Source organism: Aphelocoma coerulescens, chromosome 6 (genome assembly GCF_041296385.1).
Source record: "Aphelocoma coerulescens isolate FSJ_1873_10779 chromosome 6, UR_Acoe_1.0, whole genome shotgun sequence".
NCBI lineage: Eukaryota > Metazoa > Chordata > Aves > Passeriformes > Corvidae > Aphelocoma > Aphelocoma coerulescens.
The window spans coordinates 27,988,139-28,015,752 of NC_091020.1; the positions used below are offsets into that span (position 1 = coordinate 27,988,139).

General features: G+C 38.5%; 1 protein-coding gene across 4 annotated transcripts in view; it reads left to right on the forward strand.

Annotated features, from left to right (window-relative positions):
- Positions 1-27,614, forward strand: part of VTI1A (vesicle transport through interaction with t-SNAREs 1A) — a 259,687-nt gene that overhangs the window by 157,401 nt on the left and 74,672 nt on the right. For 2 of the 4 annotated variants that reach the window (XM_069020029.1, XM_069020032.1), the window contains 2 exons: positions 750-820; positions 5,151-5,223. In XM_069020029.1, the coding sequence (XP_068876130.1) occupies positions 750-820; positions 5,151-5,216 (137 nt within the window). In that variant the 3' untranslated portion in view covers positions 5,217-5,223. The remainder of the gene's footprint in view (positions 1-749; positions 821-5,150; positions 5,224-27,614) is intronic. The other 2 variants (XM_069020027.1, XM_069020028.1) reach the window with 1 other exon arrangement.

A 27,614-nucleotide genomic window follows, 5' to 3' on the forward strand; every position in this document is an offset into this window, starting at 1 on the left:
AAGCATTTGATTGAAGCTGTTTGAAGAGTAAAGTTTTGGCATCTTGTGTTGTCTTTGTACCATATCTTGAGGCCTCTCCACTATAATTTTGCAACCTTTGGTTCAGCATAAGCTGCGGAAGCAAACAACCCCTGTGTAAACAAACGGTGATGACTATAAATTAATGTGTCTGACTGCTGTTGAAAACATCAGGAGATTACAGCCTATCTCTAAGCCAGCCAGAAACAGTCCGTGGTGGAGCAAAGCAGACACCAGTAACTGGGCTGAGCCTGAAAAAGCTTTCATTTAAGCATCAATGGTAAATGCTGAGAGGCACTGAGAGTGGTTTTCTTCTAATATGACTTCTCAGTGTCTTTAGATGTACAAGGATGGCTGGTGTTTAAGCAAAGGCTTACTGACTTCCTTGGGCTTAAGGAGTAGATAGGAAGTATGAGCACCCAGCACCTAGAGCAAGTCTGAAAGTGTTCTTGCCTTTGTTTCATAAATCAAAGGTCAGCATCAATTCCCAGGGCCTAGACAACCTCAAGAGACTGTAGAGGGATAGCTTCTGGTTTGATTTGCTTCTTCATTTTTATGTTGCTTGAAAAACTTAATATTTAGTATAATGATATATTCCTTTTTGCAGTTAGGAGGAGTGATTAGGCTACCACATGTATTAAATGCTGTTGCTACAATCTAACTTGGCATTTTAGGGCCTTGCAGTCACAAGCTGTATTTTTCATGATTTACATTTTAATTTTTTAATGCAGAGCAGATTGGACAGGAGATGCTTGAAAACCTCAGCCATGACAGAGAGAAGATACAGCGTGCTCGGGAAAGGGTAAGTTTGATAATAAGTAATTGCTGATTCTGCATTTTATTTGCATTGGGCAAGTTCTTTGTGCATGCAAAAATAATCCAGATGAGATATAATCACCATCTGCAGTGGAGAACTTACAAAGTGTCTTACATGGGCCCCATCCTGCCAGGTCTCTCTGATGGGGAGTCACACTGTAGTCACCAAATCTGCTGTTGGAAGCAAATTTTCTGTTGCTATCACAGTTAGATCAGTGTTCTGTCCTTTGAAGGGTTTGTTATAGTGTCAGTTCCAATGACTTCCTGGGCTTCCTTTGAAACAGTTCAGTATCAAAAGTGAGCTTCTAATAGTTGATCAGCCTTACTCTTTGTAGCTGAAGATGCAAATAACATCCCCTTAGGCAGATCTGTGTGAAAGAGCTGGCACTGCTGCCCTGTCTCTGCAGCCAAGGTAACATATCTGTGTCACTTTTGGCTGATGTGGCCTCCACGGGGATCAGCTCTACTCTGCAGAGATAATGGAGATGCTCAGAAGCCCATCCCATCCAATGTATACAAGTTCTCTGAACTTCTGTGTGGGAACCCAGCCTCTCCATCTCTGCTTTCTGCTCATGGAACCAGGAGTTTCTGTCCATGACGTGTTGTTCAGATACTTTCCCAAGTGTCCAATTTTGCCAAAGCTAGGCTCTCCCACACATCTCTTAACTGACCAGTGGCACTTTAAAAAAAAACTCCTTTCTCTGTCCCAGGGAGTTTCTTTACCTGGATAGCTTTAATTGGTAAAGCATCCTATAACAGCATTAATGAGGCATTTTCTGTCAGCTGTACCAGTTGCTTTCTGAAGTCCTGGGCATTAGCTACTTTAAAACACTAAATATGCCTAAATCACAAAATGTAACTAAGAGTTGTGAGGATCAACCAAGTTTTGTTCTGGCAACTTGATGTCTTATTTCACCTCTACTGCCTACCTCCCCAGTGACTGCTGAGTCTGAAATGCTTTTCTGTTTCTAGCTGGACAAATAAAACCTAGGCAATGGAGATGAATGCCATGTGTTCCTTTCTGCTGATGTTAGAAATCCCAGGGATATACTTCTGATCACTCAATGTACACATGGTTCATAACAGAACTTTTCCTTTTCATTGCTCTCCACCTGAGGAGCAAATTTCTTTGATGGCAAACCTGTAAGATGCAAAGAACAAGACTAAAAATAAGAAGGGTATTCTAGGAAAGTGCAGTACAAATACACTCCACCACAGCGCAGTAAAAAAACCTCTTGTCATAACAGAAGATCTCAAATTCCAAGTTTTTTGTTTTTTATCATAAGCTACTTCAAATATTTCTTCATTAAAATTCCTTTAGGGAATTCAGGAAAGTTCTCCAGTGGAGCCATATGGGTGGACCTGTCCCAGCTGTCTATATACACTCAGATAAACCTTTAGGGAAGATCCTGGATAATTTGGCAAGTTTTCCATTTTCTGGAGGTTTTTTAAAGACCAGCTCAGATGATACTCTATCAATGAATAATAGATGTACATTAAATACATGGAATTATTGTCTTATCAACCAGGGAATAAATTTGTCTTCTGGAATGCAATTGTCAGCTTGAGTGTGATGGTCAGCTTTAACACTTCAATGTTGGGAAAATTAGGAAGACTTTTTTATGAGCAAAATATAAATAAGTTAATATCTCAATAGTTTGGTTAAATTTACCTATATGAATTTTCCTGTCTGTAGAATAAAACTACATTTTTCTTTAGAAGGCAAACAGAAGGGATAAAAGCTCTGCTACAACTCAGATAGGTTAACTGGCCTGATACATTGAAACATGCAACATTTTTTAGGAAAACATCAAAATTTGTCTAAGGCAGACAAGATATCAATATCAGCATCTTGTTCATCTTCCTGCTTTCTCATTATTATTCTTAATATTATTTTTAAACACCATGTGGATTTGCCATTGCTAATATCAAAGCCTGTTTCAAAATGTTTTCACTGCAGCAGTTCTGTGAAACACACACTTATTTGAGAGGTTCACATTCCACCAGTTCTATTCCACACCTCTGTGGTGTGCTGGTATTGGTAAAGAAATGATGGAAGAACTGCAATCAGATAATCCAGTTTTAAATAAAAACAAACTTTCAGTTTGAATCTCTTCATGTGGGTTTTTTTTCTGCCAGAGCAGGAAGAAAAGGTGTTTTCTTAGCATTCTCTTGGGAGGTAGCTAGAGATCTTCCAACTATGTGTGTACGTGTTTGTTTCTTTTTTAATGTTTCTTTCGCTTATTTTGTGGGTTTTTTATTACCATAAAAACATGAGGTCGTCTTGCTTAGAGGAGTTTGTCAAACCTCTAAGATTCAGCTTCCCCTTCCTAACTATCAGCACTGATTCTAGCTGTCAGGTAGAATCCTGCAGCAAGAGAGGAAAGTTAGGATCAAACATTTAATGGTAAAAAGGAGAGCGCTACTTTTCTGTGAAAAGGGAGGAGAAGCCCCAAGTGTTAAATGCATCTTTATGAATAATAAAAGACCAATGTAAAGCATACATTTGTACTTCAGATTCCCTTCTAGCATAGATAAGAACTTGGCTTTTTAATGAGCCTTTTAAAAATTATTGTGACGTTTTTTCTTCTGTTACTTGTGTCAAACCGGGCTAAACTGCTTTTCTGGAGCTTGAATTGTCTAGATGAATCAGGAAAAAATGAGGGAATGGCCTCCCTGGAATATAATACTCATCTTTGTTCCATCATAGCACATAATTACAGAGATCTGAGAGTCAGTGCAAGCCTTCCCACTGAATATAATATTGCTGAGAGCAAGACTTGATTGGTGTTATCCAGTCCCAGCTTCTACTTGGTATTTTCTTAATAGCTTTTAGAAGAACAAGGAGGAAATTTATGCAAAAAGGTTATGTGACATTGATTGCCACTACTGATTTCAGTAATCAATATTAAATCTGGTAGCAAATATTTACAGTATTGTGCTCCAGAATAGAGACTGGGTTTAATATTGCTGCTGTTCAAATATTCAAGATATAAAAGTGGCTTGTTATGGTGAAGGTGATTTGTTATTGGAAGACTGCCACTCTTCTTGGCAGTGCTACTGTTTTGATGGATTTATAACACAGGATGCATTTTGTCTACTACACCAAAGTTTTTTCAGTTAGAAGTCAATGACTCAGGTAATCCTTTCAATCTGATTTGATAATGAAGAGGTAAATATTCAGCTTTCATAAGGACAAGAATGTTTTTATGTATGTACACACAGCTGTGTTTTGAGGCATGTTAGAAACAGTGGTCCCTGCTATTTCATAACTGAAATAGTCATAATCATTACATTCTCTTTTTACTGTAGATTTTGATGTCCCACTGGTTCCAAGATCTCTAAAATGTCAAAAGATGTCTCTCCTCTAGCTGCCAGTGGCAGAAGAGGCAGTAGGAGAGTAACTCCATTCTTCCTATAACCTTCTCCATTTCTGGATTTCCTTTGCTGGGACACTAATAAACACAGGAGGAGAGGGGACATTTTAACCCCTTTTAAAAAGCAATAGAAGTAAACTTATCCCTTTGCTTCATCACTTCTCATCTCCCCAGTTTCACTTTTTACCTATTTTGCAATATTTTTGAGAGCTGTAGAACAAGACAGCTAATTAGGTGTAGCTGTAAACTGTAGGTTTCCTTTGTCTTAAAAAACTACAAAAATGGTTGCTTCAATGAGTGAGAGTTCCTTATATGAAAAAAACTCCACCATATATACTGTACAGCTGTTCCTTGTGTACATATATATCCTATTCACAAAGCATTTGAGCAGCTAGGCCAGAGGTGGCTGCTGTAAGGTCAGTACAAGTTTTGTATTTAAGGGGCAGTATAGACATATTTCTTTTACACAGAATTGCTAAAAGGATATATTTTGTATTTCTGTTTCTTTCTTTCAACTGCTGTCTTTGAAAAGCAGTGAAAGAAAGATATGTTGTTCTTTTCATAAAGCATCAGGAACATGGCAATGTGTCTCTTCATCCCTTGATCCCTTCACTAATATAGACGACCAATACTCATACACATAGGAATTATGGATACCAATGTACACAGCTTCTGTCTGCAACCCTTTATTTGTAAAGCTTTTGCTCTTTATCCTGAATCACCTTTGTTGCCTCGATGACTTACCTTCCCCAGGTTTCATATTTATGGAAGTGAAAACAAGACAAAATATTTTTCAATTTCAGAGTTTTGGTGGCTTTATGAGCTTGTTGTGTGCTAAACCTGAAGTTGATTGACTCAGATGACTGTAGAAATACCTGTCCTTTGTACATAATGGGGTACATGTGCCTGTTACCTTTAATGGGACTCTTTTTTCCCCAGCTTAGAGAAACAGATGCAAACCTGGGGAAGAGTTCCAGGGTTTTGACGGGAATGTTGCGAAGGTAAGGCCAAGGTAGGGACATTTCTACTCTTTCTTTTCTTCTCTCCCTCTGTGCCTTTATTTTCGGTTTTCAACATTTTGTGATTGTACCTGACTTTTTTTTGCCCAGGCTGCTGTGTAGAATGTCTTCAGATGATAGAAGGGTTTGTCATGCCTATGGAAAGAGTTTTCTGTAGCTTGAAGGATAGCTCTTGTGTACTGCTTTCTCATCTTTGTTTCTTTGTATTTGTTGGGGAGGTTTGGATGTGTGTTCTAAAATTAAGCTTTTTTGATGATGGTTTCCTGTGTTCCTTCTTCTTGAGTGATTTCGGTGTTTTGATGGGGTTTTTTGCCTGTTAAAATGAGAAAGTGGGTAAATGTTTTGGGGCAGCATAAGTTTATGTGCAGAGAAAAGAGTTAAAATTATCAATTCTACCCTAAGTAGATGGGGCAGGCATGCTGTCACTCCTTGTGGTTTTAGCGTGTTTCTTCCACACTTTCAGTATTATGAAAATTGTCTGTGGGATCAAAATGAGGTGATACAAAAAGGAAAATTATGCAATGTCCTAAAACTACATAGGACTGAAGGGAGGGAGTTATTCATTGACTGCTCCTCCCCTTAAATTTACATCAGTGCCTTTTCAGACAGATTTTTTTGAATTAGTGGCATCTCTGCATATGTCTTCTTTACTCAGTGAAACAGCACCTGAGCTTCTCTGTGATGTCCATATTTCTGTATATATTCAGCTTCCTGAAGAAGAAAAGCATCCGTCTAATAAGCACAGTTTAAAATGAGTTTAGTGCATCCTCTGAAGAGTTCAGTCTGAAATTACCCTTGCCACAGGCTTTTATGTTGTGCGTTTGCTTAATGCACTTTGCTTTTTAAAAAAAAAAAAGAGGAGAAGTTTTTAGGAGAGTTGTTGATTTGTCACTTGGCTTAGGACATGTGAAAACTGGAATTTTATTAGTTGTTCTTTAGCACAAGCTTTATTTCTCCATAGGTCTCCTCAGAAAAATACCTTTGTTAGTTCCTTGTATACCAAATTGACAAAGGTTAAAATGACTGAACCTCATGCCTTCATTCCACAGATTTCTTACAATTCCAACTCCAAAATGTAACATATAAAATTCTCTGATTAAGAGTAATATGTAAATGACACAAGCTAAATTCAAAATCCTTGGAGGACGGAAGTGGCAATTGAAAGGGATGGTTCAGTGACTGTAGACAATCAAAATAAACTATAAAAAAAAATGAAGGAAGAGAAAAGACACCAACCAAACCCAAGTCTCCCCTGGAAGGGCTCTGCGACATGAGCTGTAACGAATATTCTGCATATGTCTCCATTTTGTCAAATCTCATTAAAGGGGTTTCTTGCTTTATGCCAATTGAGCTGTCCAAAAATCATTCATCATTTTAGTGTAAAAAAAATCATGCAGTTATTTAAATAATATCATATTAATGTTAAAGTTCAGCTGTCATTTAATAGTATGGCTTAATCAGACATAGCATTTAGGAAAAATAGTTTTTTCGGGCTTTACTTGGCTTTCAGGTTGGCAGATTCAAATAAGGATTTATGGGTTTCTAAACCAATGTATTCTTTCCATGTTTATGCTTGAGGTACCCCAGCCTTTTTTGCAGCACCCTGTAGTCTGTTATTTTCAATAAAATAAAGTATCTCCTCATATTGTGTTTGAATACATTTGCAAGTAATTTGGAGAAGCTGAAACAAAAACATATGCTGTAACCTTTGACTTTGTTTTGTGTTTGGGAATCACAGTTAGGAGTCCTAGTTTATAAGTGTTCCATAAGCCAAATGAAAAATACAATCTTTCTGAAATATACTTGGGCTCTTCTTTTGAGACAAAAGGATTATGTAGTCGAACACCACGATGGCATGTTTCTGAGTGTCAGAAAGGCACTGGATTTCCTTTTCCTTCAACAAAAATGCTGAGCTGAGTCACCCATCTAGATGAAAGGCAGGTAGGATTTAAGCTCAGTTCAGGTAAATGTTCCAAAAGCAAGGCCAGCATAGAAGCTGTTTGCAGTAGACAATTCTCAGGATGTTGCTTAAAACCACATAATTGACAGACCTACCGTGAATATAATTTGTTTGTGACTGTTGGGTTGAAAGGTCTAGCATTATTCCAGCCTCAGCATCATCCCAATTTGTTTAGTTACAAGAATAATCATAAAATACAGACTCCAAGAAATCAGCATGTATTAGATAAATACAACTGCAAGAAATATAACTAGCACAGATTGGCAGTTGTGTCCTAATTTCTGCATACTTCAGTACAAACTACACAGTGTTTCACATAATTACTGGAACCAATAAAATAAAACACTGGAGGACCATTCTCCACATCAATATTATACAGAAAAGGTAATGTCAAACTGAACATTGCTCAATGTAGTTGCTATTCCCACGATATATATTTGCTGACATGCTTGAAGTGATATGCCATGCTAACACCCTGTGCTTCAAATTAATGCCTAACTCTTTCTAATTTTACTGTCTGGGAAAGGTAAAGCAGCATCTCTTTTGAATCTGGCTGAATATATTAAGAGATCAGGTATTTTGATAGCCAGAGGGCTAAATTACCGCCTTTGTATGACCTAAATTCCCTGGCCATGTGTTTGTGCATAAAATGTTCTGGAGATAGAGAATAAAAGCAGGGACAGGTTTTGTAGGTTGCCGTAGCTCACTAAGGAAATCAGTGGCATAATAGGGACAGGTCTTCCTATCCCAGTTTGCTACTCCAGCAGTGAGGTACCCAGCCTTATGTTTTGGCATTTGTTGTCTCCCTATATTTTGGTTATGTGGGTAAGAGTATTTTTGTAATAAGTACTTTTAAATATTCTCACATAGAAATGACCTACACACTCATGATTTTTTTTTTTTTTTCTGTAGCAGCTACTTAGGTTCTGCTATACTAATACATTCTTCTTATGACATGACATGACTAGGATCAGGGGGAATGGCTTCAAACTGAGAGTATGTTTAGATGAGATATTAGGAAGAAATTCTTTATTGTGAGTGTGGTGAGGCACTGGATGGGTTGTCTCAGGTCTCTATCCCTTGGCCTGTACACCAGTGTGAGCTGGGGAGTGCACAGTGTGCTAGAAAGAAGTAGAAAATAATGTGTTCTGGAATATCTTCAGGGTTTTGCCCATATCCTAAGCCAATAGCCTAGAAAAGCTTATAAGAAAAGAATTTGGAAAGTCTCCAAGCCACACACGGCCCAGTGGGAAACAATCAAACCTAAAAGTAACCAGATAAAAATTTCAGTAGATTTGAATCTTTTTTCAATTAGCAGATAAGTTCTGTCTACCCCCCTTCCAGTTGCGGGAAAATACTTTAGAAGAATAGCAGCTACACTCCAGAACAACTTTTTATCCTGTCTGTTTCACTGGGAAATTTTTATGCCAAAAGTACTCTTTTAGTCTTCAGATTTCAGTGTTCTGGATTGTTATCAATGATGTTTTGAGAAGCTTATGAACACACCTGCATTTATAAAAGAGACTTTTAAATTTTGATTCCCAACAGGAAGACACTACCTCTGTCTGATAGAAATGAAGCAGTAAGGGTTCAGTTCAGCTCTTAGGTAATAAGTTATGTGACTTGCCAACATCTGCATGACCAATATGACTGCAGTCAAAAATGGAATGGTAGTTCTGGTCAAGCTTCTTCAATCTTCTTTCCAGGAAAATTCTGGGAGTCCTGCTTCTTGCATCACTGCTAGTCAAAGTTCGTTCTACTTTTGAGCTCCAGGATATTTCAGACCTTGCAGTTATTTTTCAGCATTTCACAGAATTGTAGCACAATTTAGGTTGGAAGGGACCTCTAGAGGTCATCTGGTCCAACCTCCTGTTCAAAGCAAGTTTTTTAGAGTAGGTTGCTCAGACTCTTCTCCAGTCACATTTCAAACACATCCAAGTTTGGAGATACCAATGCCTGTATGAGCAATCTGTTCCAGTAGCAGCTGAAATAAGCAATTATCCAGGTATCTCACTGAAATTTCCCATCATCCAACTTGTGTCCATTGCCTCTGGTCCTAAACAAAAGTGATTTAAATCATGGTTTTTAGAATCGGCCTTCAGAGTTTGGGCCTGGATTGCAGTTTTTTTCTAGTACAGCTTCAGCAGTGATGTGGTGGTCTTTGGGCTGAGGTGACTCTCAGTGTAGGGCAGTTCTTTAAGCAGGGCATGGTGTGCTCTGCCTCCCCCACTGACCTGGGCCATGGCCATCCAGCAGTGTATGCACAGGACTTCTTATATTGCTTTATCTCACTCCTAGAGATGTGCAGAGTTAAGGATGTCTGTTCTGTCTCCTTGCTTGGCTACAAAACCCACATTTCCATATGTTAAGAACAGCAGCAGGGACAGTGATGTCCGTGTGGACACAAACCCAAACAAAGAGTGAGTGTTACCACTGCCTTTTTCCCTATTTCCCTACCAATCTCTGTTTCCATCCACAAAAGCCCATGACAAAAAACTGTTTTTCTCCTGAGCTAAAGCCTGTCTCAGTCATGCTTGGCCATGACTGTTGAGCCTCTGCAGTTTCCTGAAGGCAGGTCTTTGTATCACCGATGCAGAGTGGAGTTTAACATACAGCTACATTTGCCTTGTTTTCATGCTAATAGAGGAGTTCCTCTTTCCAGGATATTTGGTCTCAAGCCAAAAGAAGTTTGAGAAGAAATTGTTTCAACAACTTTTTTCGTACCTATGTTTCTATTTTTACTTCAAGATGTATTTCTACACTGAAAAATGATTGAAATGGTAAATCCTCTAGCAACATGTCTGCTCCATGTTGAATATTTACAGCTGCAGCTGTTTACTTCAGTAATTTAAACCTTGATTTGGGAACATATTTAAGCATATGGTTAACTTAAACCAGAGGAGCAATTCCCCTAACTTGAGGGAGACTGCATAAGGGGAGGAGTAAGTGGCAGAATGATTCTGGGTCATCTCTTGGGGCAACACAGCTTTTATTGTGCTTCTTGCAAACCATGTCCTTAATATTTCTGTTGTTAACTGGAAGCCATAAAATACACATAGGGTATTTTAGTGCGTGTTACTGTCAGTATAATAACTTTTTTATGATTTTCCTGACTTTTAAGCATTTAATATAGTTACTTGATTCTTATATTATTGTACGTTTGTGTTTTGTCATGCAGCTAACATTTATCAATTACAAAGTGTTGAATCTTTTCGGAAGGAAACTGATAAACTCTGTGGTGCTGTTAATCACAATCTAGTCCTTGGATGAGGAACATACAGTTTATTATTCCAGATTAAACCTTGGCATTAATTAGTACCTAGTCATTCCTCACTTTGTGTCTGACTTTAAAAAGAAACCTTGTTTCTTTGTTGAAGTGATGGACAAAACATCTGGAAAACATAAATGTGTTGTCAGCAAAATTCCCAAGGGTGAGCATTCTTCATCATTAGGAGTACAACCAAAAAACAGGAAATGTACCTCTAGGTCTGAGCAGCAAATACTTTAAAATAGTATGGGACAATGTGGGCTCCCTGTCCTTAGTGTAGGTATGATGTAATGCAATACATGTAAGATGAATTTCTTACTTTTAATAATCAATGGAAAACCATTTTCTAAACCTTACTCATCTTTCTTAGACAGTGTTGTGTGCTGTTTCCACAATACTTTTGAAAATTCTTGCCCTACTTTCATTGAGTGTTAGAAATACTGTTCAGTTCATGCACCATGGAGGGTGCAGAAGTCTTTTGAGTTGCTACTTAACCACCAGCATCAGAGTACATGGAGAGTTTCAGGCCAGAGGTACTGAATGCCTTACAGAAAGGGACCAATTTCAACATTGCAGGCATGTCGTTGAGATTAGTTTAATGCCACCGTAGCCTTTGCAAACCTTCATCTCTAACCACCTAAGTGATACAGACAGAGTTAAGTTTTCCAAGCCCGGAAGAAAAAGATCATCATGATTGATCTTTACATCTAGTAACTTAAATGCATAGGATAAAATAAGTCAGTGTTTTAATCTCCATGTGCCCCAGGAGCTTTAGAAGGGGATGTCCCTCATTCAGTGAGGTAAGAGCATTTATATGGTAGCATTGTTTTATTTTTCAGATTGTTGGAAAGCTTTATCCACATGTCAAGCTGCCTACACTATGTCCATTATGAGCAGGGTTCTCAGCATTCTTCAGACCATATTTCTAATTCTCTTTTTCCATTCCTTTTTGAAGTGTACAATGGTCTTTGTTCTGTCCCCTCCATTCCCTCTTTTCTATCATCTGGAATTGCTATCTCATTTATTCCCCTTCTGTCTACTCGTGTCCAGCTGAACAGCTGGTAAGAACATTAACACACAGTTGTGTTTCTGCAGGAAAGTAGGATCCCAATGGATAATTTTCCTAGCTAGTCCTAGACTGCATATACCACCAATGTAAAGCATCATGATAAGTAAAGTGTCATGTAACCCTTTGTGGTTGTTTCCTGTACTGGGATATGTTGGCTACCATTAAGCAGCTAGAGCCTAAAAAGGTTCAGAGTGAAACAAAAGGCATTTCACAGTCAGCATTGCCATGTCTGAACCACAACAGGTATCCCATGACATGCTTCCATGAGAAGCCATGTCTTATATCAGCATAAGCAGTGCAGGGCTTTCCTGCAGTAGTTAAAAGGAGGTTCCAGCAGGATGAGTTCTCTCTGACATGATATTCAGGAACAGTGAAGGTAGTGAATGCATTTTGAATATGGTAGGATAGTTTATGTGAAGGAGAGAAAAAACTGTTAGCAAAAGCTGACATTGGCAATTGCTGAAATAACTGGGGATAACTCTTCAGAAATCAATTAAGTCAAACTCTTTAAGGCCAGTAATTGATTGGGGATCATGTTCTTGATGCCACTCACACTATAACTGTGAAAGAACAATACAGGTTGAATTTTACACATTCCATTTACTGCAGAGTGTTTGAGCCATAAATTACTAAATGTAACATTTTCTGAACACTATGTATGATATCTTGCAACCTGGATCACTTCATTTTAATCCATATATTTACCAAAGGAAATAGAACCAACTTGGAAGTGATTTCAGAAAAGTTCCTCCCTTTGTGTTAAGGCAGTATTGACTGACCCTGTTTTAATCCTGACAGACATTTGTTTGGCCTGCTCTGCACTGATGAACATTCCCCACCTCTTCAGTCAGATATTTCCAAGTTTTCCCTAATGTTTAACCCAAATCCTTTTTCCTGGTTAGACAGAGATCTTTTATGTGCTGGTGCTTTTGAGGAGATTTCTGGTGACTTGTGCTGTGGAAAGAAATTTCTGCTCAACTTTTCAAGAGTTAGAGAGCATAAATAAAAGTGTACAGAATTAAATTAGAGTTTCTAGTTTTCATCAAGCCAATCCTTTAGATGGGATACAGGAATGTAAAAATGGAAGACTTGGATGCTGTTCTAATAGGCAAATCCTGGAACCTCAGCCTCTCCAAAGAGTAGCTTCATGTGTAGGAGTCACAGAGCTTTGCGAATAGAGACACCAAAATTAAATCATTCTCATAAGGTTGCATATCTGGACTAAAACTAGACTGTATACTACGCTGACTAAAAGCAGCATTTGAAACTCAAAATCTACAAAATACCAAGATTTAACTTTTTTGGTGGCACTTCTAAACACTTAAAGAAAAAGACAGCAATTGTGTCAAACAAACATCATTTTAACTAATTTCTCCCACCCTTGCCCATAGACACACCAGTATTTTGGACAGAGATAGTGTTTGGAAACAAATGGAGGAATGCAAATTGATTTGCCTAGTCTTCCATCAGGTAAAAAATCTCCTTTGTGTGTTCTGAGTATGATTTCCTGTGGCATTTTGCACTTTTCTTGCCACACTTGATTGAAATTGTTGGCTTTTAATAAAAGCAAAGTTAATTTGGCTTTCCAGCATGATTCTGCTCACACACTAAGGACTTGATCTTTAAGAAAACAATGAAGTCATCAAACTGATTTAAAACTGCTGTGATATCAGAATCTTGTCCTTATTAGCTAATCTTTTAGACTAGATCATTTTCAATCAATTCATAGTAGCAGGTCAGACTTTTGGCTGTGCTCAAGAGGCATAAGAGATTAAGTTTCAAACAACTGGGAAAAGGAAAACTCAGCTGAGTACAATTTCTGTTCAAGTCAGTCAGGGAAGTCCTACCACAAAACCCAAGATCTGAACCTGCAACTCATGGTTGTGTGGGTAGTTTGCTCATCTGTAGCCCTAATGGTGAACAAGGAACTCTTTCAGTCTGAGCAAAGCTTGTTGGGGGTGGGTGGGGTTTTGTTGTTGCTGTTGCTGTTATTATTGTAGTTTTACAAAGAAGGCCATAAATTATGACTTTGAGGGATCACTCAGAGTTTGTTGCAGATAAATTAGTGGTGCTGTGGGACAAGACCAAAACTGAAGGAGAATTTATATCCCTGTTAGCATGTAATATGTTGTATTGGACCTTTAAAACTCTGCAGAAGAAATGTTCACACATCACTAACCTGCTGAGCAGCTCTCTGAAGAATAACAAAGTCATGAATGAAAAAGTGCGGCCATACAGTGAGAGATTGTTTAGTCTACTTGGTGGTGGGAAGGATGAAAATTTCCTGATTCTGACTGGCTCTTTAACTAATATGGAAGATCCAACCCAAGCCATTCTATGGTTCTGTGACTTGATTGAATCTAATCAAGAAGGCAAAGAAAAGTCAGTGTGGAAATGGAGAAAAATGGGAAAGACAGAGAAAAACTATTTTTCCATAAACACTGGTATTTATGTTCTCTGCAACATTTGTGTAGCTCTAAAATAATTCATGCAGGATCTCACTGTGTGGCATTTATTACCTCAGAGCTCTTGTTTAGCTTGGAATTTGCTATATTAACCAAAGCATAACCTAAAAGGTTTTTGTAATATCTGTGAGTTAGAGCAAAGTCTTCATCTTTTTTTTTCCTTATTTAGTAGATGTACTGATAGTTTAAGACTGCAACACTAGGTTTTTTTCTTGAAAAAAAGGCATCTTATTTTTGCACCAACTGCCTGCCTTCCTCCTGATAAAAATGCTTGTGCAAGTGAAAAAAAAAAAAACAAACCACCGTTGTTTCTCTGGCATGCTTATCATGGCCGCAAATAATGCGTTTAAACAGGGAATTGTTTGGGAAACATGATTCTGAGTATGTCCAATCTTGCCTAGATGTTGGGAAGCATATGTTCTACTTTATTCATGCCAAGAAACTTCCTTGCTACTTTCTGTTGCCGCTGTATTTTTCAAATGCAGTTTTCAGCGTGAATGGCACACACGTGTTGATTGTGAAGGTAGCGTTCTTTCAGCATGGCCTTAAGCTAATTACTCTTAGTGGCAGTGGGGCTTTGTACCTCATTTGTGAACAGCTATTTAAGCTACTACACCAGTACAAAGCAATGTTTCACATTACCAGTTTACCAGACTATTACACCATTGTGTTTTTCCACTGTAGGTGGATGGAGAATATGAGCCATCTGTTTTATTTAATGATATAATCAGTAAACAATATATGCACTTTACACATTTGGTCATTAAAGATGCCCATATTGTTGGACCCTGTATTTACATTGTAAATTGGTGTATTCACACATCGGCTTGTTCTGGTGTCAAAGGCTTGCTGTGTTCATAAGCTGGTACAAAGCAAGCTCAGTAACTGCTCAAACCCAGTGCAGGTGGTCGAGCTAGTTGCCACACAGATCAAAAGTCAAACAACTGTGAATCTTCCTTTGAAAAGGCATTTAGAGAGACAAGGCTGGTCTTATCTTCACAAACAAGAGAGAGTTATAGATATACATCATGAAGTTATGAGAACAAAAGGGGGTTTTATAATCACTCTGCGTCAGAAAATCCAGCACTGCAGACTTTTGTGAAGACATCTTTGAAATATAAAGAACATCTTATTTTCCTGGACAAAATTTAAAGGACTGAGTCTGAATTATTAAATACAAGATGGTTCAGTCATTTCAAAACTTTGGAGACAAGAAGTTGCTTTCTCTTACAGTTGATATAATTTAATTTTATTTTCAGCAATGCTTAAGCAGAATGAAACAGACAGTAACAGCAAAGCCCAATCTTATTCAAGGGATAGAGGTGAATGGGTATATTTGTGCTAGAAACAAAGGAAATTGGTTGATATTTCAGTTTCCCCTAAGTATCCGTCATGAGTGCCAAAAAATAACCACCAAAATATATTAAAAATTCATTTACAAGTAAAATCTTGTTTGCTGGCACATTTTTAAGGAGGCAAAAGATTTCACAGTCCTGTATTCAAACAGTAATGTTCATTTTACTTAACAAGTTGTGCATAAGATGCCCAGGATTTGAGATCGTTATTGGAGGACTCAGTCTTGCTTCTCATTGTGTTTTATGAGGAAATAGAATTGGGTTTATCACCAGGTGAAGGCCTGGCTGACATTGATGGTAGGCAGGGAGGGGAAAGAGCTTGTGGAATTCATATGGCTGAGTGTGAGTTGACAGGTCCACAAGGCTGAAGGAGTCTTGAGCTTCACACCACAGCGTGGTTCCTGTTCATTTTGATTTCTACATAATGCAGATGTAGTCAGAGGCACTAGGGGTATACCCACTAACAAAGTGTGTGTGCTGAAGTGTGTTCACTTTCCATTTACTCCTAGAGACATGAGGAAATAGCTTTCAACGTCTTTAAATCTATTTCAAAGACAATCTAATTATATTATTGGAGTTTTTTTTAATCTTGAGGTATGAAGAAAGATTTTTTTACTAGGACCTTTTTATGCTGGCATGGACTTTAGAGATAAAGTATTTTCAAGTGCATGAGCAAAGAGAAGAAAACATCTCATTTTATGAGCTATTATAGATATTTCAAAATATATAATATTTTGATAGTTAAAATATTTAAAATAATACAAAAGACTCAGCTATAACTATTCCTTTTATAGTCTTTTCGTAGGTATTTCATGTAAGTTGAATATTAAGCATTGGCATGCTTCCATAGGCTTCACAATGTATTGCCTTTTGATTTTGAGATATTGTGTAACTAACTTATTCCTAATCTTATAAAGGACTTGAGGGTTTTTGGGGTTTTTTTGGTTTGTTTTTGTTTTTTTGTTTTTTTTTTTTGCCATCCCAATCCAGTAAAAACCATCAGAAACTTGGCTACTGATATTTGATTCTTAGCTTTGTCCTGGGTATATCTTGGGTAACTGTGACCACATCTGTTTCTGTGCATCTCTAAAATGAGGATAATGTTCCATATCGCAGCAAAGCATTCCAAGAGCAAATGCCCTTAATTAATCTGTGCATGGTCCTCACATGACCTGATGAGAGTTTGTGAGTGATAGACTGACTGGTAGCAGTGCCCATCCTGATTTGGAGTCGTGGCTTAAATGGATTTAAAAGGGGTGAAAGAGAAGCATGGGAAGAATTTAGGCTAGAGGGGTGTGGAGTATCTGATTTCCCATAATAGTCCATTACCAAGTACATACCTCATCTCCTCAGCTATTGAATGTAGCTAGGAGAAAGAGGAGGTATCAATTCTTTGCTGTCTTCTCCAGATATAATTTTGAGGGCTACAGGTGACAAGCTCATCTTACGTTGGGTGACATTTTTGGTTTGTTGTAGACAGAAAAGAGTATTTGAGTTGGTTCAACAAATAGAATTAACACATCCTTGGAGACATAATGGTGAAGTGTGTATATATATACATATATATACACATAAATATATATGTGAGCAGTAATGTTAAATTTGATGTACTAGCCCAGGCAACTTATTCCTTATCAATCTCTCCTTACTGCTTCTGTCAGAAATTATGTTCCTATAGCTTGCTGTGGACTGTGATGTATTATTGCTGGCTGCTCTCAACCTGAAGTCAATCAGGACTGTGCAAATGTCTGTTAAGTATTTTAGGGTTCCTCAAAGCAGAAACAGATCCTTACAAATGCAATATTTTACGATTTACTATCACAGCACTGCTATTTCCTTGTCAAAGGAGGCGTGGAGGAGAGATGTGTAGGCTCAGGGATGAAGGCAGACAGTTTCCCTGGCCAAAATTACCTTTGTCACCATAACCTCTCACCTGTGGAGAAATAAAAAGAAACGTAGTTTGTTACAGAACATGGATGGATAAAGCCATGGAGATACTCTGGGAATACATAAAAATTCTATCATGTGTAGTAACTCAATGACCAAAAACATACTAGTGAGCCTTTGAAATGCCAGTATTTTACTGGCAACTCCTTGTCCAACTCCTGATTAAAAAGAAAATAAAAACATGGATTTTAATTGCATTTTGTTGAAATACCCACTGAAATGATGGTGGTCTTAGCTGTAAAGTTAGAAGAAAGGTTGTTAGACAGTTTGTGTAGCAGGCACACGTTGAAAGCTGGGGTAGAATGAGGTCTGAATGTGGTATCTGGTAATGATGCTGTAGAGTGTCATTCTCATGAAGAGTGTTCTTTATAGAACATCTCTTGTGCTGGTGCACTTGTTCATATTTTCATGGCCATAACTAAATAATTAGTAAAGCTCTACCAGCACGGAGTGAGAGAATCAAGCTCCCACATGCCAGTTCCATCTGATGATTCCTCTTTGAGGAATCTAAGTGATCAAATGAGATGAACCATTTATAATTCTTTATGCAAGGATTGCTCACAAGGAGTTAGTAAATTCCCAATGTCCTCTTTGGAGTAAGATGGAGTATTTGGAATTATACTCATATATGATGTTACACAGCTAACATGTGTAGTATTGTTTTGGAAGAAATTTCACGAACATTGTTTGCAGTGCTCAAGATCCTTAGCAGTCAACTAAGGAAACAGGGATCTCATCTCAGAGATGCTCTCTGTAAACAGACAACACAGGTGGAGTAGGGAATGCTGAGTGAACCCACACTCTTTTTTAGGCATCGGTTTTTGTATGCTTACAATTCTGTTCTTTGAAATCAGTTGAACACTTTGTGCCCAAGGGCTTGTTCTCTGAATCTGGGAGGAAGAGCAGGTGCTCAAGATACCACAGAAAAGCTGTTTTATAAATGCAGAGACTAGCTTACAGTACAGTTTCTGTTTTGTCCTCTTGCTCCACTGACCCAATTAAATACAGGTTTAATAGGAAAATATTATTGTGACTGAGCTGGATAATAGAGATTGGTTGAGAGGGCTCTTAAACTTGGCCCTAAACTATTGAGTTCTGAGACTGACTTCAGTTTGAGACGCACTGTACCCTGCTTTCTTTGATCCAAACCCTGAGAATATGTATCATCACTTAAAGGAATGAACTGCTTTGTGAGGAAGAAGCCAAGAAGTGGCTCCAGAGAATGCCTTCCCACATGGAAAGCCACCACCCCCTGATTTGATGGCTTGCATGCTAATGCATCTTTCAAGGGGGCCTCTTTGTCCTGCATTGTTACTTATTTGGCTCTTCTTTTCTTTCAGTCTTAATTGTCATTAGTGTGTTGCTTTTTTTTTCTCATAAAGTCATCTGGGGAATACTAGTTTATTGCATATTGTTGTGTTTGTCTAAAGACAATTGCACAAGCTTGAAACTTAATCCTTATAATCTTTCCTACTAGGGAGAGCTTGAGATAAATACTGTTGTATGCTTGGTGGGAGTGGGTCTCGACTTTTTGATCATCCATGTCTAAATGTTGAGTAATACTAAAGGGAAAATGTTCTCAAAACATTCCTTAGATGATTATTAGATTATATTTTATGTTTGATAAAAACTGGAAAATTGTATAAATATTTGCTTAACATCCCACCCCTTAAGCAATTTATTTCTTTTCTGGCCTTCAACCCTCTTGCTCAGTGAAATGATATCAGTCACTTTCTGTTTATATTCAGTTTCACTTTGCAGTTTTCATGTGTGTGTAGGGCGATTCCTCACTGCAGAAGCATATTTAAATAATAAGTGGGGAATAAAGAGAAAAGAAGGGAATTGTTTTTTAAATATTTTCTAGTGTCTTCCCACATTTTAAAAGTAAACAAGTAGCTATATTATGCTGCATGCATCTGGTGTGCTAATAACTAGTGTTACGAGAAATTAAAAAAATTATTTAGTCCTGCTTTTCTATAAATTGTTTGTCACACAGTAAGTTTATACATACTATGTTCCAGTGGCTGCTGTTAAAATCAGCCTTTGGCAAAAGCAAACACGTGATAGCTTGTTCTTGCAAGAGGAAATCGCTTTTGCATCTTGAATACTATGTGGTGGTTCAAGTTTTCTGGAAAGAGCCAACTTTTTCATATAGGCAGCAGTCAATGCTCACATAGTTCAACTGTTTGGCTGTTTTCTCTCATCTGAATTTTTCATTTTGGATCAATATAGAGAATGAGTCTCAATATCATAGACATCAGAATGAATGCTAGGTCATGTTTAGAGCTTGACTAGATGGGAGGAGGGGTTTAGGGTAACATTGTATTAGGGGGAAAAAAACATCAGGGTCAGTAAATTAATTTTAAAGATTGCAGACACACCTCTGCATCAACCAGCATTGAAGCATTTCTGTTGTAAGTGCAAAATGGCTGTTTTAGATGCAAGAAGTCCTGGAGTTTCTCTTGAGTCTTCCTTTCTCTTCCACCATGTTTTTGCAATTAAATACTGGATGAAAATTATTTTTCCTTTCCTTTTGTTTTTTTTGTTTTGTTTTAAATGTGTTACTTTTTCCTTAATGTGTAGCAGCTGATTTTTCCTCTGCTGGCTCACTGAGGCACAGAGACAAACCTCTTTTCAAGGAACAGAGTTCCAACATTGTTGTTGATTATTTTATTGGGAAACCATTTCAGTGGCAAGGCAGGCTCTCCAGCTCCTTGATGAAGGGAAAAAACCATGAGATGCAAGTGTTTTAGTTAAATGTAAACCCCTTTTCTCTGTAATGTGGATAGACTCACAAAGAAAGTAGACATTGAGACATGCATGTCCTCATCACACTCACGAAGACCTGAACTTGAAGAGCAGCCAACCCGTGACAGACACTCCTTTGGGAGCACAAGTGGCCTTCTTCAGAGTGCGACCCTTTCTTGGTACTTTCCACAAAGTTGCAGTTGAGATCTGCTGCTCCTTGTGGGACAAAGAGCAAGTTTGCTTTCCAAGATCTCTTTGTCCTTCTTTTTTCTGGCTTACCCCATCTTATTTACTCAAAGTTTGAGTTGCATTTCTTGCAGGAGTCTTGGGCTTCTTCTCCATCCCCTTCTGTGGTTTCCACAGCCTGTCATTTGGAGATGGTTTTGACATCTTTTGACAAACATATTCACTTAGAGTCACAATGTGGTTGCTCTGAAAAAAGGCATAATTTCTTTTCTTCCTTCCTCTTTATGAACTGGAGATACAGTGTGTAAAAGCTTGGTGCAAGTTCACAATAGCACTTTGTCCTCTTTCGCATCATTTGCCAAATAACTACTGTTGTGGCAACAGCTGTAACCAAGCATGGTGTCAGCTCTTTTTGCCATAACATGACTGGATGTCAATAATTTTAATATAATGTGAAACATACTCCCAGGCTGTGCAATGAGGCATCTGATTATTAAATTGCTTGAAATGTCATCTGGGTTTTTTTGGGGTTTTTTTTGCATCAATTCAGGTCTCAGAACTGGACTGTGTTGTGATTAAAAGAAAAAGAACAGAAATTTCTCTCATTATAGTAAGCATTTCCAAGAAAACTCTAACCCTGAAGCAGACAGCTCTGCTCTGCTTACATAGACAGCAACAGCAAAGGCTCTGTGAAGGCTGTAAGGGGTGGAGGTTATAATTGTGTCTCCCAGTTGTTTGCTGCTCTTTACTGCAGCACTTTCTCCAGTGACAATAAATGCTATTTATTTTTAGGCTTCTTTTTCTGAACTACTTATAAAAAGTGAAAGGTAGGAACCTGGTGAAGCATTTGTTTTTAATACATTGCTTACATTGTGCTCCAAAGCACAATATTCAGCGTTCTTATTAATGATTGAAATGTTAGCATTTAATTGTGTATGGCAATTAAAAAGCTCGACATTACTAGTTCTTGGGCTGAGTCCATTAATACAGCAAGTATTAGTAAGAAATATATTGAAGAAGTTGAACAAGGTCATAAATGTTCTGCGTGCAAAGAGCACCTAATGCTTTTTTTTTCGAGCCTCTAAGAAGTAGTTTTAAAAAAAAAACCAAAACCTTGTGAGATGAATAGATAAAAGGCTTTCTTGGTTTAGTTATGTCAGTTTGGCTTTTTCCTGTAATTGCTGGGGTTGTTTTGTTCCTAAAGAGGGAACGGATGCCAAGCTGAAGAGGTAATTTCTGAGTAGTGTTTCAAGATATTGTGAAAGTTCTCAACTTTTCTGTAATAAGAAAAATAACATTTCTCTAATGATGTCTGTTTATTGCATATTGTTCTTCTGTGTGCAGTTCAGTGCAGCTGGCAGCAAGTACTTGAGAGCAACCCAGGGCTGAGGAAATAGCACAGGGGAACCTGAGTAGCCCCAAGTAACTCGGGCTGCGTGCGCTGACTCCTCGGGGTGCTGTCAAGCCGCCCTTACCTGACGTCACCGTGGATGAAATCGAAAGAGATCATTTGCGTTTGATCCCAGGTGTCTTTACATTTGAATCCAAACAGGAAAAAGCTCCTGGCAGCACGAAGCTGGGTTGGAGGTGTTGATTCTCTAAACATGTCCGGATGTCACTCTCCTTGCGTCAGATGGGCTGGCCGTGGGGCTTACTTTCCTTTGGTAATCTTGGGAGTTACTTGCACAATGAAAGGTTCAGGTTTTTCTGACCTATGAAGAGTTATAGCAGAGCTCAGTACTTGTAAAATATCATTACATGCTCAGAAGTAAAGAAATCTTTTACTGGGGAGGAGCTCAAACCAAAACCCTGAGTGTGGATGTTTCAACACCTTGGAATTTGTATCTGCATCTGAGTTCTGCAGGTTACATGTGCCAGTAGTGCATTAAACCAGTGTATGACATGGAAATTTCCCTAAAACTTAGAGTATTCCAGGTGCAGTATTTCTGCAGGCTCTGCTAGACCATTTCCAAGGGAAAATTTTATTTAATTTAATATCAAGCCAAATCCACTGTACATCTTCAGGTCTCTACTTAACTGTTTGAACATGGGCAGAACAGAAGCAGCACAAGGAGAAATAATGTGGTGTTTCCCAAATCAACTTCTCTGACCCTTAGCTCAGGAAAAATACCAACCTGAAGAAGGAGAAGCAAGTTCTGTCTCTAAAAGCACACAGGTTTTGCCTTCTCTAGTGATGCTGCAGTCATGGCATTTTAAAAGAGTACAGTTGTTTTCAGTCCAAGAGCAAGTTGACTCTTCACGCGTAGTTGACACTTCCATTTAGGCTGACAAGGGTAAATTTTAGGACAAACCACAGGAAATGGCTTGGAGAGGTGAAGGATATTAAGAAAATATTATACTGCTGCTTTAGAAGCAAAATGAAACACTTTAAGCTCTATTTTCCCATAAAATGTTTAAATCCATTGTTTTGATAATTTTTTTGCAAAAAAATATTGTAACTATTGAAAACAAATGTGCTTCAAAATATATAGTTGTTTTTATAATTTCAGACCAAGACAAGTCACAGGAAAATCCTCTTCTCATGGAGGGTAGCTTGAGGTTTTCTGAAAAGACATTTCTTTTCTCCCTCTTCTGTCCCCTTGCCCCCTGGTTTTGTATTAATTATGCCCCCTTTCAAGTATTGCTTTCTGTGTGAGCTTTGAGAGTGAAGATTGTTTGACTTTTTGCTTATGGAAGAATCTGCTTTAGCAGACACGGCAATAGGAACAGAAATAGCACTTTCAAAGCTGAGGGACTGTGTTCACTTTGGTATGTAGAGAATGGCAACAAGAAGTCATTAGGATTGAGAGAATTCTGTTCTTTCTCTGGCTCTCTGCCCCTGTTGCAAGATGAGCAAGGGCTGACCTGAACTTTTGTTTGTTTGTTCTGCTGTGGGGTTAAAGATTCATGCTCTCCACCCCACCTCCACCAGCCCCCAACCCCCCCCATGTTTATTCTGCTTTTGTAAGGGAAGGAGGAATTCAACTTCTGTGAAGGCAAAAGAAAGATCCTTTCCTTATATAAGAAACAGATGAATAAGACCTGAGGTGATAGATTGGGTTTTTTCCCATCTTCTTACCTTTCTGTAAAGAAATACAATATTTTTAGGGTAAGGGATGAATGTGGAAAGCAATGATTGAACAAATAACTGCTTTAAGGCCGGTGCTAGAAACACTTGCCAGTTATAGTAATGTCAGTTGGAGGTGTGATTTTTGGCTGTATGTGTTTATTGGCAAAAGCCCTAGTGTAGACATGGTTGTACCAGGGGGAAAAAAAAAAGCTTTGGCCAGTATATTCTATTTTGCTTGGGGAGGGTATAACCTCTGACAATAAAAGCTTTTTTTTCCATCTGGTAAGTTGCAACTCCAGTAGAAACTAATGCCAAAATAGTTGTACTGTTGTAGTGGCAAATCTTTTTCATAGACTGGACTTCTGAGTCTGCTGTCCTAGCATTAGCAACTGTGCTCCTGTTATTGTTAATTTTAACAGCAGCAACATCTGAAGGTGATTTGAGTGCCTTAGACTTTGTGGCATTGTAATGATCTTGAATTTACAGATCTGCATTTCATTTAATCCCCATGCCTAGGAGAATTGCAAACAGAGTTGCACTGGACTCCAGCATTTGCACAGAAGACTTTTCTTTAGAGTTCTCAAGTATTATTCAAAAAGGCCCATGTGTTTTGCAGAGGTCTGAAAGCAACTGTTTATAGTGCAGAGTTCTTCTAGGTGTAACACAGTGTTCAGAACTAGGTTTTGCAGATTTCTGTAGCAATTTTTTTCTTGACTATATTGGGATTATGGAGGAGATGCAGTCATGACCTTGTGGGACTACATAGTCTTATGTGTGATGCCACAGGTCTTTCATGTGAACTTTCCTTCTCCTCACACACTAGGATGAGACAGAAGTAATTTTTCCTAATTCTGGAGCACACTGCATCAGCCATCTTCAATACATGCAATCAGAAGGGTTAAATACTCCAGGGAGACACTCTAAATATTTAAATATTCCAGGCCCCAGTTTCATGTCACAAGAACATTTCAGCTATTTTGTGATCTCTCCAGAGTGCTCTCACACTAGGAGAGCAAAAACAGTGCTGTCCTCAGTACTGTTGGGGAGGTGACTCCTGGAGATGTGCAGTCTGGCCCCAGTGACCAGTATCTGCTCATCTCCCACTGGTATCTCATGCCAAATGACTTTTATAAATGAATTCCAGCACTGGAACCTTGATTGCTCAGGGGTTTTTTTCAGCCTAATACTGCATCTTTATGATATGGTACAAGTCAATGTTCTGGTTGTTTGGGTTTGGGGTTTTTTATTTTTGCTTTAAATTACCTCTGACTTCTATGGGTCTAAAATACCCATGACAGTGCTGGATGCTTTTGGAAATCCTGCCCTTCAGCTGGGTTTGGGTTTGTTGGTTTTTTTATGTCCAGTGTAGGACTTGGAGTATGTGCTGGCATAACATCTCACTGGAGCAGAACAATGATTTATTGTGCTAATTACTGACATCACAAAACCACAGACAGTAATCTTGACCTTGGGGGCAAAAAAAAATAAACCCTAAACACTAATTTAGGACCTATTCAAAAAGATATTTTCTGTGAGGCTGGTAGGGCAAGAAAACTGAGCATGTCAAGTTTGAGAGTGTTTACATTTCTTAGGTAATGCTCCTAGTTTTTTTTACAAAAAGAAGAAAAAAGAAAGGAAATGCTGGGGAAGGTTGGTCTTTGGTAATAGGTACAGACATCTGCAGATGTACTTTCAGTATTGCTGGTCTTTCAGCTTCACAGCTTATCTTCTTCTAGAGTTTAGAAGCATGAAATAAGTTAAAATCAATAGGGTTTTAGAATATTTGGACTTTGTGGCATTTTCTTCTTTGTTGCTCTGTGATTTGGACAACAAACATTGTGAACTGAGTAGCCTCAGTTTGTTAATCTCTCCCTTGGGTGCATCCCTTCTTAGTTCAGCAAAAACACAAACAAAAAAATCTACTGCATGTGGTCAGTGCTCAGTTTGCTTGGACTCATGTGTCATGTTGAAACCAGAATATTTTCTCTCCAAGACAAGCACAGTCCCTTATTCTTGGTAAGAATTCTCAGATTTCATTCTGGATTTTAGCTGTTAACCCTTTGTCATTCCAGCTTTAAAAAAGCAACTAAAAAAAAAAAACCATAGATATATAAAGGAAATACGTGTGTTTAACATTTTGCGTGTTCGAATAGCTGAACTGCATTTCTTCAAATAGAAAAACACCACAAACAAGCAAACCCCCCAAGCAAGCAGAAGATCACCTAACCAAAACCAAAACAGAGAAATTTCCTTCTCAAAAGTGCAGATTTCAGGAAACTTTGGGTAATGAACTATAAACGAGGTTAAAATGGGGACACAATTACATCTGATTCTTCAGTGTCTGCATCCCAGTGCCTTAGGTACTTTGACTGAAAGCAGAAACATAAAAGACTGACCAAATTCTGGCATTTGCAGCTTCATTCACAGTTCAAGTGAGTTGCTTGCAACTCTCTGCCTGCAAATGACAGGGTAAAATCCAGTCTGGGGTGGGGATACGAGAGAGTTCCTCCAGTCCTCTTGCTGTAACACAAACTCCCTTGGGGCAGTTGTACCACTAGAAATCTAAAGGGAAATTAAACAAAAATAAAGCTTATTACAAATACATATTCTTAGGACACCTACCAGATGAAATTGTCATATGGCAAATTTTACCCTGTGGTGTGTCTGTTACTAGGCGAGCAACAAGAAAGCTGGGCAAAACTATGGTTTCTGGAGGAATGTTTAATTGAAAGCTTTTCCCTTAAAAAGATCATCTTTCCAGAAATGCAGATGTGCATGAGAATCCTATAGGGATATTGGTATTTGGCCTCTAGGATTTTAACAGTCCTGTTCCCAAGGTTAAGATATAGTGAGAGCCAAATTTTATTTGAAACTATTATAACAAGGCAGATATGGAAGCTCATGGAGTATTACATTGCAAATCATATGTTAAAGAGAGACACATGGCTCTTGAGCTATAAAATGAGAAAGGAATGATATTTAAAAGATATCTTTAACCACTTGTTTTACTCATTAATCTGTGGTTCAGAGAGCATTATTTGCAGAAAAAAAATGCTATTATGGGATGGTTTCTGAAAAGAAAATAAATATTTCAGGCACTTTCACTGCGAACATAACTGTGTAACAATAGCAAAACAAATACTGATGGTGAATAACGTTTCTATGAGTGAATGTGTTGAACAGCTGCCACTTTCCACCCTTGAGACTTCTGCGTATCTATGTTGGATGAAGTGATTCCTGTAGCAGATTTGTAATACACTTTGTGTTGCAGTGGGGTTAAAGGCAAGAGCTGAATTGTGATACTGCACCTTAATGTGGATTTCATTAAATCAAGGGATAATTCTGCTATTGGCATGACAGAACTGCTGCTTATCAACAACACAAAAAGGTCTGAACATGCCCCATGGCCAAACTCCTGACCCTGTGCAATGCCATCACCACAAGGTACTGTTCTTTTCCACCCGAACTCTCCCCCATGTGGGAACTTTTACTCTACCAAGTGCTCACTGGCAAACACTGTCCTGTCTCTCTCCATGTCCCTGTGACAGTGTTGTCCTTACCTGCACCTTCTGAAATTACATGAGGTATTCTCAGATATTCACAGTCCTTCTGAGATTCTTGTTTCTTACCAGATTTTTATAAAGAAGAAGGCATCACACCTTTGAAATTAGCACTCGGATTTATCAGGAGAATGACTCAGATGTTGCCAACTGTGTCAACTCATGGTCTAGATATTTTGTATGAGTGGGTTAAGTTCTGGTAGCTAAAGAAGCAAGCAAGCCACTGAACCTGGTAGATACTCATTTTAAAAATCATATTTGAGGGTATGATATTTTGGAGAATACAGAAATTCATCTAGACCGTGAATTACAGCCTGGGACCAGTTGAATGAGGGGAGGTCACAGCCTTCAGGGTAACTGTCACCATGGCTTGGACCCATTCCTGACGTATTTGGGTAAATCCCAATATGAGACACCCCTGGGCTTTACTGTCAGGGTGTGGGCCAGGACTCTGTCTCCCAGCTCAGCAGGAATTCTGCCTGGACAAAGCCCTTCTGTTAGTGGCAGTCTGGCTTCCTGGTGCGTGGGCTCTCGGTGTGCGTTTATGTGCTCACACTTTGGATAAGTGACTCTGACTTTAAAGACCCAGGAGCAACTTGTTGGCTGCCAAATGGGAGGCCTTGGTAGTTGTTCCTGCTGCAACAATCTCTCTTTGTTCTGCAGGATGGTACCACAGCAGATCACAAAGTTGCTGAGGGGTTGCGTGGGCTTCCTACTCTTCTAGGTACAGTGGCATAACAGCTGCCTCTTGGGTCT